Genomic DNA, 16,500 nt, shown 5'->3' with positions numbered 1-16,500 from the left:
ATGACGACTACTACGACATTTCAAGGGATGGAGCCCGGTGCTAAAAGCAGTTCCAGGTAAAAGGCGTCTTTCAGACCTCTGTGTATCCGTTAGCCATCCACCATGAAGCCAACAAGTCCAGCATCCTCTGACTTTACCCCAACGCGAAACACAGGCTAACGGAGAAAAATAGACGACCGTTTTGTTGTTGCCCCTGCCTGTAATTGTTACTAAGGCGCCTAGACATAGTTTGAAAGTAAAGCCGTCGACGATACAATTATAAAGCTTGCTACCACGCCTTCCCATTTTGCCCATCCGGATATAGCATTCGAACGTGAGCGTTAGTTAGCAAGACAACACGTCTGTACCGCTGCCTTTTGTGGAGAGAGGATGCTTAGCGAGCTGATGCAGACTAATCGTGGTTCCGAGGCCTTTTATGCCTTCGTGTGTTTGTACTGCATTTCCTGCTTGAGTATTTTGTGGTTATTGTTTGGAAAACGTAGGGGAGTAAATATATATTCATTCAGCTGGGTGGGGTTCCCGCAGATTTCTGATCAGGGAAGCGAGATTATTATCGGAGGTGCAGTAAGACATGCTTTAGTCTGTCTTGCATATGGTCTGATTGAGGCGAGGGCCATGTTACTGCTGGCCACACCTGACATTATATAGACCATACACTGAATTCCACGTGTATTGTATTCGTTTATTAGATGCAATGAACATCTGATTTAAGACCAATATAAAAAATAAAAAAAATAAATGAGCACTATTTAAACGAATGAGTTTTCAGAAAGTTATATGGTTATTGTAGCAAATTCAGTAGCACCATAATTTCAGTGCACTTGGACGAAAGCATATTTTAATCATCATCACGCTGTAAAAACACAAACTGTTGTTATCTTTAGTGTTTTTGGAAACGTATACCAAAATAACATTGTTAAAATCTGCTGCATGTACAGCATAGAAAATTTAAGTTTCCTCAATTATATAGTCTCAATTACCCATGTATAAGGCACATCTGTATAAGACACATCAGCTGGAATTAATTTGGTGCTAAAAGGTGCTCATAATACATTGTATTAATATAGTTTCGCAGCTGTCATAAGTTAGGTAATACAAAATGCAGTAGGAGATATGAGGATTAAAAAATATTTACTTTCACAATATTTGAAGAATCAAGGTATTCTGACACCTGTCATTTATACACAAACCATAAACACGCATATGCCACACCTGTGCATAAAGTACAATCCACATATTTAACACTGTTAAATAGCCTACTCCATTTTTAAGCATAACTAGTATAATGTATCACATAAATCACAGGTTAGTAATAATTATTGTCATTATCATATTTAATTGTTTTAGTGCACCATACATGCCATACATTATTGATTTTGAAACGGCTCCTGTTATTTTCTAAAACTATATTTTTCCAGTTTTGCTTGTTTATTTTTATCAATACTGTTCTTACTTTCAGATAAATGTAGATTATACCTTTAGTGCAATAACTTTATATATTGCAGATTTTCCACTGCCCATTACCCAGAGTTCTTTAATAGAATCCCATAATAGACTGGGGGGGGGGGGTTTGCACCAATTATATACTGAACATGGTTGTATTTATGAATTAAACTCTTCATATACCATGATATCACATCTATAGATCTGAGGTTTCAGGTGTTATATTTATTTGATAGATATATCTCTCAAGTCTGTCTCGGTGTATGATATTCTAAACAGCAACTGAGTTGTGAGGTTATGTGGTGTAAAGAAAATTTTAGCCATTTAGTAATTTACATTTCTTTCTCTACCACTTAAAATCTGGCAGATGTACAGAAACCCTTCGCTTAGTATAATAAATCTGTCTGATTCATTACTGGGTTAATCTAGTTTTGTTTTCACTTTTACTTTATGTTTCATTAAGAATTTTTAGTTTCAGTTAGTTTCACAATGGAGCTTGCTCATTTCGGTTTAGTGATTTTGTTTTCTTTTTATTCGTTTATTTGTTTCGTCATTGTCAGTGTCCCCACAGCAGGGAGATCCGCATTTTTCATATGGCAGATTATTATTTTTGGCTGACCTTCCTGCTCATTGCCCAAGGGATCCATGTTCCGTTCTTGGAATGAACCTAATATGTTAGTTTTCAGTTTTGTTTTAGTTGATTATAAAAAACTGTAGTCGTGACTCTTACACACTCCCCCCACTGGGATGCTCATTGTTGTACGAGCCAAAACACAATTCACTGAATTTTATTGATATGAGTATAAGCGAAGCATTAATTCTAAGGCATAACATTTAATAAATACATATAAATATTGGTAGAAAAGTGAGAAGAAACAGAAGAGTCTCTCTCTTTCCAGGGTTTTGCGCCCTCCTGGTGGTGGCTCCAACATTTCGCTTGGTGCAGATGAGGAGAAGCCGCCTGTCCGGAAAAACAAGATGGCGTCTAGCGTTTTTGCCGAGCCAGAAGACCCTTATGCTAATCGAAGGAACAACCCACCAGGTAATATCTGCATCACATCTGCACATATGTTGCTTTTGTCAAAAAACCTACAGCTCAATTTGCCATAGCCATCTTATTTAGAAAATGTATCCAGAATCTGTTTCCAGTCATGATAGTTCACACAGCAGGTTAGCTTCCCAAAAGATCGTGATTATATATTGGACCAAAAGTGTTTGTCTCGTAAGCAACAAGTTTGCAGAAATCTTGAATATTTGTGTAGTTTTGACTGCTTCAATTCCTTGTTAAAGCACAGGGTTTATTGTTTAAAATGAAAATGTTCAGAATGGCCTTTTTAATTTAATTAATTATTTTTATAGCGCCAATTCACAATAGCAGTAATTTTTTATTGTAGGATGAAGACCCTGTAATATTAGACAAAAAAACAAACAAACAAACAAACCCAAACTACAGTATATTAAATGCAGGAGTGGTGTATAAACGAACAGGGAATGAAAAGCAATGAGTGAAGAAGAAATACTCAGTAGATCACAGGAACCCCCTTAGTAACCTAAGGCTATTACAGCATAACTAAAGAATGATTCAGGGTAACTTGACCCAGAAAGGAATGTTTTAAGCCTAATCAAAAAGTAGAGAGGGTCCCAAATCCAAACTGGGAGCTGGTTCCATAGTAGATTGACCTGTTAGGTTAAAGGCTGTTGCCCCGATTCTACTTTTAAAAAACTACAAACTTTAAGTAAGCCTGCATTCTGAGAGTGAAGTGCTCTGTTAGAACATAAAACCATGGGAAAACAGCAGTGGTTTATTTTTATAGTTTCTGTCAGAACACTGCACCATTCTGGAGAAACTGAAGGCTTTTCAGGGAGCGTTTAGAGCAGACTGTTAGTAAGGATTTACAAAAGTCCAGCCTAGAAGTGTTAAATGTACAAACTAGCTTTTCAGCATCACATTTCAGACTTTTTTTTCGCAAGCTGAATGAAGTAAGTGCTACATATTTGTTTAATGTGCGTGTTGAAGGACATATTCTGATCAAAAATGACTGCAGGCTAAAGAGTAAGTATCTGGTTAGACAACATGTGCCGAAGATTGTTAAGATGGAGTACAATAACTTCAAATGTCTGAATTGAGAGGTAGGAAATAAGAAGCAATCCAGACCTTTATTTTTTTAAGACATACCTATAGCTTAACTATACTCAACAAAAATATAAACGCAACACCTTTGTTACTGCTCCCATTCCCCATGGGATGGACGTAGAGACCTAAAATTCATTCCAGATACACAATATAACCATCCCTCCCAAACAGTGGTCACAAATCAGTCCAAATGTGTGGTAGTGGGCACATCTGCTATATTGAGATAATCCATCCCACCTCACAGGTGTGCCACATCAGGATGCTGATCTGACATCATGAGTAGTGCACAGGTGTACCTCAGACTGCCCACAACAAAAGGCCACCCTGGAATGTGCAGTTTTTTGCGCTATTGGGGGTCTGGGGACCCAGAACCGGTCAGTATCTGGTGTGACCACCATTTGCCTCATGCAGTGCAACACATCGTCGCATGGAGTCTATCAGATTGTCAATTGTGGCCTGTGGAATGTTGGTCCACTCCACTTCAATGGCTGTGCGAGGTTGTTGGATATTCGTGGGAACTGGTACACGCTGTCGTATACGCCGGTCAAGCACATCCCGAACATGCTCAATGGGTGACATGTCCGGTGAGTATGCTGGCCATGCAAGAACTGGGACATTCTCAGCTGCCATCTGCCCTGAACAATGTGAACCATGATTCATCCGTGAAGCGCACACCTCTCCAACGTGCCAGACGCCATCAGATGTGAGCATTTGCCCACACAAGTCTGTTACGGCGACGAGCTGGAGTCAGGTCAAGACCCCGATGAGGACGACGGGCATGCAGTTGAGCGTCCCTGAGACGGTTTCTGACAGTTTGTGCAGAAATTGTTTGGTTGTGCAAACCAATTGTTCCAGCAGCTGTCTGGGTGGCTGGTCTCAGACGATCTTGGAGGTGAACCTGCTGGATGTGGAGGTCCTGGGCTGGTGTGGTTACACGAGGTCTGCGGTTGTGAGGCCGGTTGGATGTGCTGCCATATTCTCTGAAACGCCTGTGGAGACGGCTTATGGTAGAGAAATGAACATTCAATGCACGGGCTACAGATCTGGTTGACATTCCTGCTGTCAGCATGCCAATTGCACGCTCCCTCATTGCTTGTGGCATCTGTGGCATTTTGCTGTGAGACAAAACTGCACATTCCAGGGTGGCCTTTTGTTGTGGGCAGTCTGAGGTACACCTGTGCACTACTCATGATGTCAGATCAGCATCCTGATGTGGCACACCTGTGAGGTGGGATGGATTATCTCAATATAGCAGATGTGCCCACTACCACACATTTGGACTGATTTGTGACCACTGTTTGGGAGGGATGGTTATATTGTGTATCTGGAATGAATTTTAGGTCTCTACGTCCATCCCATGGGGAATGGGAGCAGTAACAAAGGTGTTGCGTTTATATTTTTGTTGAGTGTAATTGATTTGTGTCATTTAGCCTCATGGATATATACATCCGGGTATCATCTGCATCATCTGAAAATAAATAGTCATTGTCTCATTGTAGAAACCTCTGGAACACCATGGTTTAATAAGTCTTATTGTTGCAGTGCTGAATATATACAGTTGTGGGTATGAATGTGATGGTAAGTTTGGTCTTTTAATGATTTCTTTGAAATATTATTGTGGTAGAATGATTGTACAGCATAGATCTTTAATGATTTTGAAAAACAAAAATGGGGTGCACAACTTTGAATTTGTTTATGATTTTTTTCTAATCCACACATGGTCAAAGTATACATATACCCACTAATATTTGGTTAAATGGCACTTAGCAAGAAACCTCGACCTCAACCAGATGCTTTTAGTAGTTATTAACAAGCTTCTGGCATAATTCTGGCTGGATCTTTGACCGCTTGTTTTGGCTCATAGAGTTCATTTAAATTGGTTGGTTTCCTGGCACAGACTTGGCTTTTAGGCATAATTCACAAATCGTCAGTAGAGTTAAAAAGGGTTGGTCGGGGCTTTGGGTAGGCCATTCTAAATGGATTAGAGAAAGTCCAAAACAAATGAAAACTTGTGCACCCAATTCTTGTATTTTTATAAATCATTAAAGATGTATGCTGTACAATGATTCCATCCTGAAAAAAAGAAGTTCAACGAAATGATAGAAAACCAAACTTACCATGACATTCATGCACATGACAATGGTATGTAGACTTTTGGCCTTAAGTGTACTTTCCTAAATGTAGATTGATGCACAACAACAAAAAAAACACAGAAAAAAGGAAATGAAACTAGACATGAGGTAAATATGATGCTAGGTATTGCAATTTTTATTTGCTTCTCTTGTTCCAGAGCATTTTCCCCAAATGAGCATGAGACACACCTAAAAAGAAAATAAATTATTTAAACATCAACATAATTTTAAAAGTACATCTTACAAAATAGGTCTATTACGCATACAGCTACAAAAATGGCTCTTCAGTACTGAATGTCTACTGTAAATTTGAAGATCTCAGGGTCTCTAGTGAAACAGTTTTTAATGTATGATGTTAGAAATATATTATAAATTGTCATTAGTAAATTTATCCTTCTATCATTTGGGGAATTGGCCTCTGGATACCTTTTGGCAACTTAAGATAGACACTGTTGTGATAGGCCTGTAAAAAAAGTGGTAGGAAGTATCACATACAATGGTGTGTTGGTGGAAAGTCCAGAGACATGAATAACCATGTGATGACATCAGTGTAAAATACACTTCACCAAGAAAGTAGCTGACATCAGGAAGCCTACATCAGGAAGTGTTCAAGGGTCTATTAATATATGGGGGAATTTACTTAACAATAGAGAGTAGTTTAGTATTAACAATCTTTTCATCTTCTGAGCCACACAATAAAGATTTGAGTAATACTATAGTACCTACAGGATCTTTAAAGTCCTGTATGATTTCATACCAAATGCAAGAAAAGCTTCCACACAGTTCCTTCCTCCTTTTTTACTTCTCATATTGAGTGGTTGAAAGTAATAGTCCTCTCTTTGTTCTGAAAGTTTAAGCTGGATATAATTCACTCAAGTCCCAGCTTTCAGTTCCTTCTTTTACTTCTCTGTGTTTTGGTGTTTTGAGAAGTGGGACACTTGTCCTGAGTTGTTTTGAACTTTGATTAAGCAGAGTAAGGTCTTCTTCGAATTAGCAGGCTCAAGTATATTTCTTTCCTTCTCCTTTCAAGAAGTGATTTACTCACAGTCACTGAGCAGGTTTCTTTTTTTCTGCTTACTTACCTAACCTGATCTGCAACTGCCACAGCATGTTTGTCAAAGACAAGAGAGAGAGTAAGAGATTTATGTGTTTACAGAGACACGTGGGGTGGTATGGGATCACATTACATTTCTGTTTAACACAGTAATGTAACGTTATTTTACTGAATTCAGTAATCACATTATATTTACAAATCAAAAGGTTAATAAATGAATGCCAAGCATGTTTTTTTTTTTTCAATTATTTCCACAATGACTGATTTAAAAAGGAAAAAAAAATCAAACATGGAATTGTTTTTCACATACTTCCGCACAGTCAGCTGATTCCAGTTGGTGTGCTTGGAGAAGGAAAATGGTAGAGTAGTTTACAGCTTTTTAGAAGTGGAGATATCTGCATTACTTATATTTCTCCTTTATAGCATTCAAGCCTTAGTTCGTACCTGTGGCTGTTTCTACAGTTGACTGGCCACCGCTGCGAAGTACTCTCTGGGCTGGTGTTTAACTTTGCTGTTGTCTTTGTGTTAAATCTTAAAGAAACAGCTTGTGTATCTCTTCATTAGAGTAGTAATTTGTGCCCTTGTTTGGGCTTGTAATTATGTGAAAATGCAATTCAGAAAATATTATGGAGTAAAGCAAAAGTGCTACAGTGAGTACTGTAACAAATTACCTAACAAATTTTTATTTTAGGTAACAAGTAATGTTACTACTATGATATAACAACTCCATAAAATACCAAGACTATAGGAATAGCATGAATAGGAATAAATTTATCTGTTTATTTTTCATTGACCAAATGTCAAATTTTCAGTTGTTTTATGTCACGGTCTCCATTGCATGCTTTTATAAGCTCAAAGTACATATTCACATAAACTAATTATCATAAACGCTTCCTTGTTCTTTCTCAGAAGTGGATTTATTGTAATCCTGTGGCGTCATGAATGCTGCCAAGTCTAGACTGTCTGGAAATAAAGCAACAGGCACTCTATCTGAATAAAACACATTTTTGTGCTCACTATGTTCAGAACTCATGATCACTTTATTAGGTACACCTGTTGGACTGTGCATTAACACAAATATCTAATTGGGCAATCACATAATAGCAAATCAGTGTATTTAGCCATCCAGGCTAGTTTAATTGGATAAATAATGACTTGTGTCAGTGGTTTACCCTGGTGGTGGAATGTACACTTTAGTGTCTTAGTACCAATTGAGTAGGGCGGCAAACAAAAGATTATTTTGGCAGTCGGCTAATCTGCAAATGATTTTATTTTTGATTAATCAATTAATTCAATGCAATTCAATTTCATTTATACAGCGCCAAATCACAAAAACAGTCGCCTCATATATTGTGTCCCAAATCCAAACTAGGGGTGGGTTTTGGTGATTGATTTATCGATTAAAATCGATTCTGGCTTGGATAACGTGATATCGATTCATTAAAATCCTGAATCAGTTTTTAAATCTAAATTTATGTTGCCCAAAACGCCAGAATCTCAGGTTAAACCTCACAAAATTTCAACAACCACCAAACAGCTAAAATAGTAAATGATAGCAGGTACACAGATTCTGCACTAAGATGTAAACACAAAGCACGGACCCGCCGACGGATCAGAATCAGTGAGATGTCGCCTTTCTCACCCGACGACATTGACACAGTCGGGCTGAAAGCCGACAGCTCACTGATTCTGATGTTTCGGCGGGTCCGCGCTTTGTGTTTACGCCCTTTTTTGCACTAGATTCTGAAGCTGGAGGTTTTTATCTCTCTCCAAACAATATTGACCGAACCAGCAGCAAAAGAAGATCCAAACTACGCTTCACATTTCGCTTCACATATCTTGTTTTCCCTTTCTTACTTTTGCTGTTTCGCTTCCAGCACGATAAAATCTCACTTCAGGCACAGCTCTCTGTCTCTTTTAGTGTACTTCAAGAACAGTGTCCCATCTAAAAATCTCAGTTTTCTCCATTATTTGCTTGCTTATTACCCACCAGTCTAACGTTGTTTACAGCGCTGTCGGCCGCTGTTTTTTTTTTCTTTTACTTACTTCTGAAAAGAAAGCTTCATTTCTGCAGTTAAATAGGCTACTGAACAAATTTAAACTTTTTAAAATTATGCAAAATGCTTAGCTGTGCATGTAATAAAACCTCTGTAACTTTGCTCTGCTTCACTTCAGCAGCATCAGGTAATGTTCATCGAATCGAATCGTGGATCGAATCAATTCGGGACCTTCTGAATCGGAAACGAATTGATTCTAGAAATTACCTAGTCCCTGTCAGTACTCTTGCTGCAGCATTTTGGATTAACTGAAGGCTTTTCAGGGAATTTTTAGGACATCCTGGTAATAATGAAGTACAGTAGTCCAGCCTGGAAGTATTAAATACATGAACTAGTTTTTCAGCGTCACTCTGAGACAAGATATTTCTAATTTTAGAGATGTTGTGCAAATGGAAGAAAACAGTCCTACATATTTGTTTAATATTTGTTTTGAATGACATATCCTGGGGAAAAATGAATGACATTCTAAAAATGACAGTGTTACTGGAGGCCAAGGTAATGCTATCCAGGGTAAGTATCTGGTTAGATACCATATTTCTAGGAATTTTAGGGCCAAGTACAATAACCTCAGTTTTATCTGAATTAAGAAGCAGAAAGTTAGAGGCCATCCAGGTCTTTATGGCTTTAAGAGATTCCTGCATTTTAACTAATTGGTGTGTGTTATCTGGCTTCATGGACAGATAAAGCTGGGTGTCATCTGCATAGCAGTGAAAATATATGCTATGTCTTATGATGATACTGCCTAAGTGAAACATGTATAATATAAACAGAATTGGTCCTAGCACTGAACCCTGTGGATCTCCATAATTAACCTAGGTTTGTGTAGATGACTCTCCATTTACATGAACAAATTGGAGTCTTTTAAATAGATATGATACAAACTACTGCAGCGCAGTACCTGTAATACACACAGCGTGCTCTGCTCGCTCTAATAGAATATTATGGTCAACAGTATCAAACGCTGCACCGAGGTCTAGCGGGACAAGAGACGAGTCCACCGTCAGAGGCCACAAAAAGATCATTTGTAACCTTCACTAAAGCTGTTTCTGTGCTGTGATGAGCTCTGAAACCCGATTGAAACTCTTCAAATAAGCCATTCCTCTGCAGATGATCTGACTACTACTCTTTCAAGAATTTTTGAGATGAAAGGAAGGTTGTAGATTGGCTTATAATTAGCTAAGACAGCAGGGTCAAGAGACGGTTTATCTACTGCCAGCTTGAAGTCCTGTGGTAGCCCATTATTAGAGATGGGTTGATCATATTTAGGATTGAAGCATTAATTAATGGCAGGACTTCTTTGAGTAGTTTGGTAGGAATGGGGTCTAAAAGACATGTTGATGGTTTGGAGGAAGTAATTAGAAAAAGACTCTAAATATCAATGGTATGAAAGTAGCTGTGGATAATGTTACATATATGAGTTGATTATGAGTCATTTTTTCTCTAATGGTTAAATTTTTTGTGAAGAAGTAGGGTTGTTCTTATTTTCTTAAATCAGTGAAGATGTTCTAACTTTACAGAGGGCTTTTTCAAAAAGCAGCAAACTATTCTTCCGAGCTAAATGATGACCTTCTAAATTTGTATAACACCTTTTCCTCTCCAGCTTACCAGTTACCTGCATTAAGGTGCGCGTTTTAGAGTTACACCAGGGAGTCAAGTACTTCTGATTTGAGGCCTTATTTTTCACAGGAGCTACAGTAGCCAGAGTCATAGGTAGTGAGGAGGCAAAGTTATTAACAAGATAATCGACCCCTGTTAGTAGCGTTCAGGTAGCTTCTCTGCTCTGTGTTGGTACAGGGCATTGAAGATTACAACAGTGGGTGGATTATATTCTTTAACTTTAAATCTACTCCCCACTGCTGTGTAATCTATTATTGTAAATTTAAATGTTATTAGGAAATGATCAGACGGGAGATGGTTTTCAGGAAGCACTATTAAATGTCAGTTTCTATGCCATATGTTAAAACAAGATCTAGAGTGTGATTAAAGTGGTGGGTGGGTGCTTTTACATTTTGAGAGAAGTCAGTTGAGTCTAATAACAGATTAAATGCCGTGTCGTGACACCAGTGTGTGGACATTTTAAATGTCCGCACATTGCAGTGGTGCTGCTGTGGAGGAAAAGTTGTCTTTTGTGAAATTTCACCCACACAGAAGTCTCTGTCTTGATCTTCTTCCATTATTCCACTTGTCTCTCATTGAAAACGCTAGATCCAGGTAAACAGAAACAACTATTTGGGATTTCCTCTCTTTGGTTCACCGTTGTTTTCGCTGCATTTTTCTTTGTTAGTATTAAGCAAAAAAAAAATTTTCTGGCACAACTTCACCTGCTTCCAAGGTGCATGGAGAGGATGAAAGAATTCACAAAGTAGGAACTCCAGCAACACTTGAGGGAAGATGAACAACTTTAATAATTGACCAACGCGTTTCGGCTTGGGGCCTTCATCAGGGTCACAAGCCGAAACGCGTTGGTCAATTATTAAAGTTGTTCATCTTCCCTCAAGTGTTGCTGGAGTTCCTACTTTGTTAGTATTAAGCTCAGTCTTAGCAGACCATGAGAGAGATAGTGCCCCCATATCTTCCTGTAGTGTATTGCAGATATAAAAACATATTTATTTGGTTTTAGAATATGATGCATCAACATCAAAATTGCATATTGACAATTTTTCAAGTCAGCGTCATGAACTGTGTCGATGAATCACTACAACCCTACAGTTGAACAGTGTCTGAATGCAACAGCCTACCTGAATAGTTTTGCAGACAATGCTCCAAGTTTTCATGACCACAATGTACTAATCTTCTTATAGCTGCTTCCTGTTGGATAGTATACCATGCCACAAAGCTCAAACCATCTCATGTTCGTTTCTTGAACAATGTGCTCACTGTACTCAAATTGCCTGATCATTCACCTGAGCATCTTTGCATTGTGCTGAACCGGAAGATTTCCATAATGGATTTCTGTCAAATCTGCAGCAACTACATATCATCAGTATGGATCAACGTCTCTGAGTTTCCAGCACCTTGTTGAATCTCTGACAGAAAGAATTAAGAAAGTTCTGAAAGCAAAATATGGGACCTAAACAATACCAGTAAAGTGTAGCTAAAAATAAAAAGTGAGCAGTAAATGTAATTTTAACACAGAAGTTACTCTTCAAACTATGGAAATTACAGGTGGAAGTGTAATTTGAAATAAAATGTGCAGTATTACCCTGTAGATTATGCGTAGGATATAGTACAAGTACTTAAAAATGAAAATGCTTAAAATTATTTTTTAATAGCAGTGCTTGCGTCAGTGTATTATTTTGCATCTGCTGTACACACACAGTAATGCGTGTACGAGCCAGATGTTCTTATTGGCACAGACCTAAACCCCCAAACGCTAGAGTACTCACTCATGACTTCATGATGTACAAAGACAAACAGCTCTGTGTGTCAAATATTTTATCCTTTACATATTTGGGGAAAGTAAAAATAAATGGCAGTAAAATGTTTAAGCATCTGTCCTTGTGGCAGCAGAGCTCAGTCTGTTAGAGAAAGTGCTCTGCTGACTATCCAGTTAAGTGGTGCACAGGGTGATTTAGTTCATCATGACCTCATAAGGTCACGTTTTCTGAAAATCCTGTGAATGCAATAACTTGAGAACAAGGCGAATTTATACCACAGGTGTATCTACTAGGTGGCTGCGGAGTAGCACTGATGGCCGTCTCACCAGCATCGGTGCCGGTGACACCGAGAGATGTGATGTTAGCAGGATTTGCAGGCATTCATTCAGCCAAAAAAGTCAGTTGGTCCTTTAGAATATGTTATAAAATGGGATGACGGTAAGCTGGTACCTTTTATCTGATATAATAAATGTGCAAAAAATAATAATACTGAAAAGTTTAAGAAGTTCATATTACGTAGTTGAAATGTCACATTAAGCTGTTGTCGATTTGGAGAATAGGACCACTTTTTTCCCGTGAGAACAAATTATAAAAATGTAAATTTGCCTTTTTGGCCTTCTTCTCTACCCCCAATCATGTGTTGATAGACAGTATTTCTGAATAGCCGTTATTTATACCGAAACTGACAGACACATGCGTTGCTGTTAGGCTTGTGAATAAGGGTACTGAGAATGAACCAGAAACCCCCTGGAGGCGAAAAGGAAATGGCCTACACAGTAAAAGTGGCCTACGCAGGAGAACATGACTGCGCATCTAAATTAACCTCAGTTTGAAAATGGTTGTTGTAAGACGGACATTTCGTGCGAAAGTGTAACTAAAGAAATGTCAAACTTCCCCAGAGCACAATTTAAAACTGGAAGGTCATATGTAGGAGTCCAGTCAGTGCGCAGCTGTTTGAATAGCTTCTATCATGAGATTGTTATTTCCTGCCCTCACAAATGTCATTTATTACTTGCAAATATTTCATGGGAAACTGAAAATGTGTCATTTATCTGCTTATAATCAGGCCATTTATTACATATTTGCATCTGGTTGCATCGATCAATGCTCTCTGATTTAGGTGTCGCTGTTTTGTTTTGTTTTTCAATTAGATTTTGTAGAAAATCTGTGAAGAACGAAGTGTGGAGGATTGTGTCAGTCAGGCGTGTCTGACAGTTGGCTCGGCTTGGGGTATTTTTTAGGGCTGAACGATTATGGAAAATAATCTAATTGCGATTTTTTGCCCCAATATTGCGATTGCGATGCGATATGCGATTATTTTTTAAGGTATTTGTCTTCTGTATTATTAAACAAAGACAAGCAATACATCATATAGTATGGCCAATACTATATTACATTAATTTTAAACTGTTCTTTCCTGGAAGACAGACCTCTGTTATGATGACATGAGGTGATGCATGAATTGATGACTGACATTTTTATTTAACTTCTTCAATCACAACAGTATATTTGAACATACACAATAGTTTATTTTTAGCTTACAAACATCTGAGCATAAAGTGCTGACAAGGAACCCTGGTGTAAACATTAAAATGAAAGTCAGTACAATGTGCAGATTGCAGAAATATACATAAACAAAATCAGTGGCTTTACCACACTCAGTTTTTCGACATCTGTGAACTACTAGACAGTCATTCAATTAAAAAATAATATTAAATAAATAAAACTAATAAATAAAAAATACACACATCTTACTGATCTCTGCAGTCAGTAACATTACACATAAAGTTCAAACATAATAGCAATTGTATAAACACACACACAAACACGCCTTTAAAATTTAAAGGCGTGAAATTGGACGGTCTAGTTCTGATTAGCGTCACCGCTGTCTCGGTGGAGTTTAATAAACTCGGCCATCTGCTTCTTGCTATCTAAAATATAACCAGACACTGGTGTAAATTCTCGACTGTCTCATACTTCTGTTTAATAAGTTTTCTGTTTGACGTTTAGTCAGCTGTGTGAAAACCAAGGAGGAACCCACCCGGGGGATTAATAAAGTTTTATTTTATCTAATCTAATAACTTTAATCTCAGCCAAACCGATTTACTCACGAACAAACAAAACACTGAAAAAAGCCCAACAATAACATTTTTAGGTTGTCTAAGTGACTTATATATTACGTTTAACCCGAGCAGCGAAACTCCGCGGTGATCTGAAAATGATGTGCCGGGAGTTGTGCCGTTCTCGGCCGCATCAGTAACCCTCGAGCTCCCGGCTAGCTGTCGAGCTGGTGGGTAGCAGACGCCTCTGAAAACGTCGAAGCACTTTTGCAAATATGGGATATCTTGATAAACCGAGCAGATATTTGATGTTTACACAACTACTTTCTCGCCTGAAAATATGTTAAAAGTTTATTTTGTGACCCAGAAAGATTAGTATGAGTAATTTTAAAACTTAGTAGCGGCCGCCATTGCTGGAAACTGGAGTTTGGCTGGGCCGCGCTATGAATTCTGGGATATGGTAGTAATTTGGACAGCCTTCGGCGCGTCGCTGTGACGTAATCGGTCTACAAATGCGGCCTCAGGAGGATGCAGCCCATGAATTGTATAATATAATCGCAGTATAATCGCAGCCTTTGCGGTTAGAAAATTGCACTTGATCATGTCGCGATATTATCGCAAATGCGATATATCGTTCAGCCCTAGTATTTTTAAATCTCCGGGGTCTCATTGCCTCAGAGAAGTTTTAATGCACCAATTCTCAGATGTTGTTATTCAGTGATGTTTTTTTGAGATGCCTTTTTATTTTCCACTGGTGGATCATTAAAACACAGTTCTTGAGACATGCTGGCAGTGATAAGGGATAGTCCCATATGTGTGTCTGCCTGTCTGTCCAGCTCTGCAGTCCAGACTGAAACAGCTCAACACAGACACACATATAATACGTGTTTATTTAAATTGGGATTGTCTTTCTCGTTATTCCCAATATTTCATTCCTCTTCTAGGCGGGAAACCAACAGGTGTGCTGTGTGGAGAGCCATCGGCCCCCCTGAGGAGAGGAGGAAATCATACTACCAGTCACTTGGGGGACACGCCCACCACAGTAAGACAAAGGCTCAGATCATGAGATGCACAGAGAAAGGAAGTGAAACTTAAGGCCAAACAAACACCAAGAAACAGCTTAAGTCCAAACTATTTAAAGTATCAATGTTTTCCTCTTCTTCCTTTTGAGAAATTACCAAATGACACTTGGGTTGTAACTAGTGCTGTTGAACTGCGCTGTGAATGTGCGTTTTTCCATCAAAACAGTTGTACAAAGTTCCTTTATGAAGTTGTCAAACATTCATCCTTTCTTTTCTGCTTATCTTGATTAGGATGGAGATATCTCTGTACGTGAAAATGGTAAGAGCATGTTTCTTGATCACATCATTGTTATTTTAGTTCGAAACCTCCCTGCACCCAAACTGTTGGCACATTTATACAAGTCAGTTTTAATATAATGCTTACAACACATACACAGAAAGGAGAGGAAAAGAAACACTGACATGGTAATATTATTATTCCCCCTGACTCCCCCAGTCTGCCTCCCTGAGTTAACTATACATAAGGTTTAATGGTCTGCTTGAATTTAGAGTTGTAGAACCAGTTTACCAGGGGAAACTAAATATGTGCAAAGCAAACTAACTTTCAAGCTTAGTGTTCATTTGAAAACAGGGCAGGAGAAGCAAATTATTGTTATCTGCAGTTGAGTTGAAATGGAGAGTAAACTGAAAACAACAGGAAACACCCACATCCAATGGCATTCATAGTTTGTTTAGAGAGTGAACACGATAAACTTGACACACAGACTGTGCTTTCAAGTAGAAGTCATAAGGGAACATTTCCTTATTTATTTTGTAAACTGTCTTTTGATGCTCAGAAAACAGCGCTGCTGAGCCTGAAGCAGTTCGAGAGCAGCAAGATGAGGCCCCCCAGGCTGAGGAACCCTGTGCAGGACTACCATCTGGCCGCCGAAACCCCCCGGGGGGCAAGTCCAGCCTGATCCTTGGTTGAAAGCCACTCGACTACCCCTCCTTACCTCCATTCATCTTCGAACATCTTTTTTATTTAAAGCAAGAATCCCCAGCTCATTCGTCTGTCCTGCAGGAATCCTCTGATGTCCAGCAGACACCAGTCTCCTCCACACCCCCAAGTGCATTGTTTTGATACCTCTTTTTTGAAAACCGTTTTGTACTGTTTTTATTGTTTGTTTATTTTGACAGAAGCACTTTATGTATTTCTATGTATACGGTTCAAAGTCTGTC

The 16,500-nt window shown here is 38.6% G+C and overlaps 1 protein-coding gene across 1 annotated transcript; it reads left to right on the top strand.

Annotated features, from left to right (window-relative positions):
* On the top strand, nucleotides 1-16,379 carry jpt1a (Jupiter microtubule associated homolog 1a). The gene is made up of 5 exons (XM_085356088.1): nucleotides 1-56; nucleotides 2,343-2,485; nucleotides 15,202-15,299; nucleotides 15,571-15,598; nucleotides 16,116-16,379. Exons 1-5 carry the CDS (start codon nucleotides 1-3, stop codon nucleotides 16,247-16,249), a joined length of 459 nt encoding a protein of 152 aa, XP_085212214.1. The 3' UTR covers nucleotides 16,250-16,379.
* Nucleotides 16,380-16,500: the final 121 nt, after the last annotated feature.

The sequence above is a fragment of the Diplotaxodon limnothrissa genome, linkage group LG6 (genome assembly GCF_057381915.1).
Source record: "Diplotaxodon limnothrissa isolate DT_005_m linkage group LG6, D_limnothrissa_male_GT1.1, whole genome shotgun sequence".
NCBI lineage: Eukaryota > Metazoa > Chordata > Actinopteri > Cichliformes > Cichlidae > Diplotaxodon > Diplotaxodon limnothrissa.
Note: the sequence above shows the minus strand (reverse complement) of the source record. Positions and strands in the feature narration are given on the sequence as shown.

Bases quoted from the DNA above. Each gene is read 5' to 3' on its own strand.
- jpt1a (XM_085356088.1), top strand. From the start codon at position 1: ATGACGACTACTACGACATTTCAAGGGATGGAGCCCGGTGCTAAAAGC. The intron at 57-2,342 runs GTAAAAGGCGTC...CTCTCTTTCCAG, and splicing joins GGTGCTAAAAGCAGTTCCAG to GGTTTTGCGCCCTCCTGGTG. The intron at 15,599-16,115 runs GTAAGAGCATGT...TTTGATGCTCAG, and splicing joins TATCTCTGTACGTGAAAATG to AAAACAGCGCTGCTGAGCCT.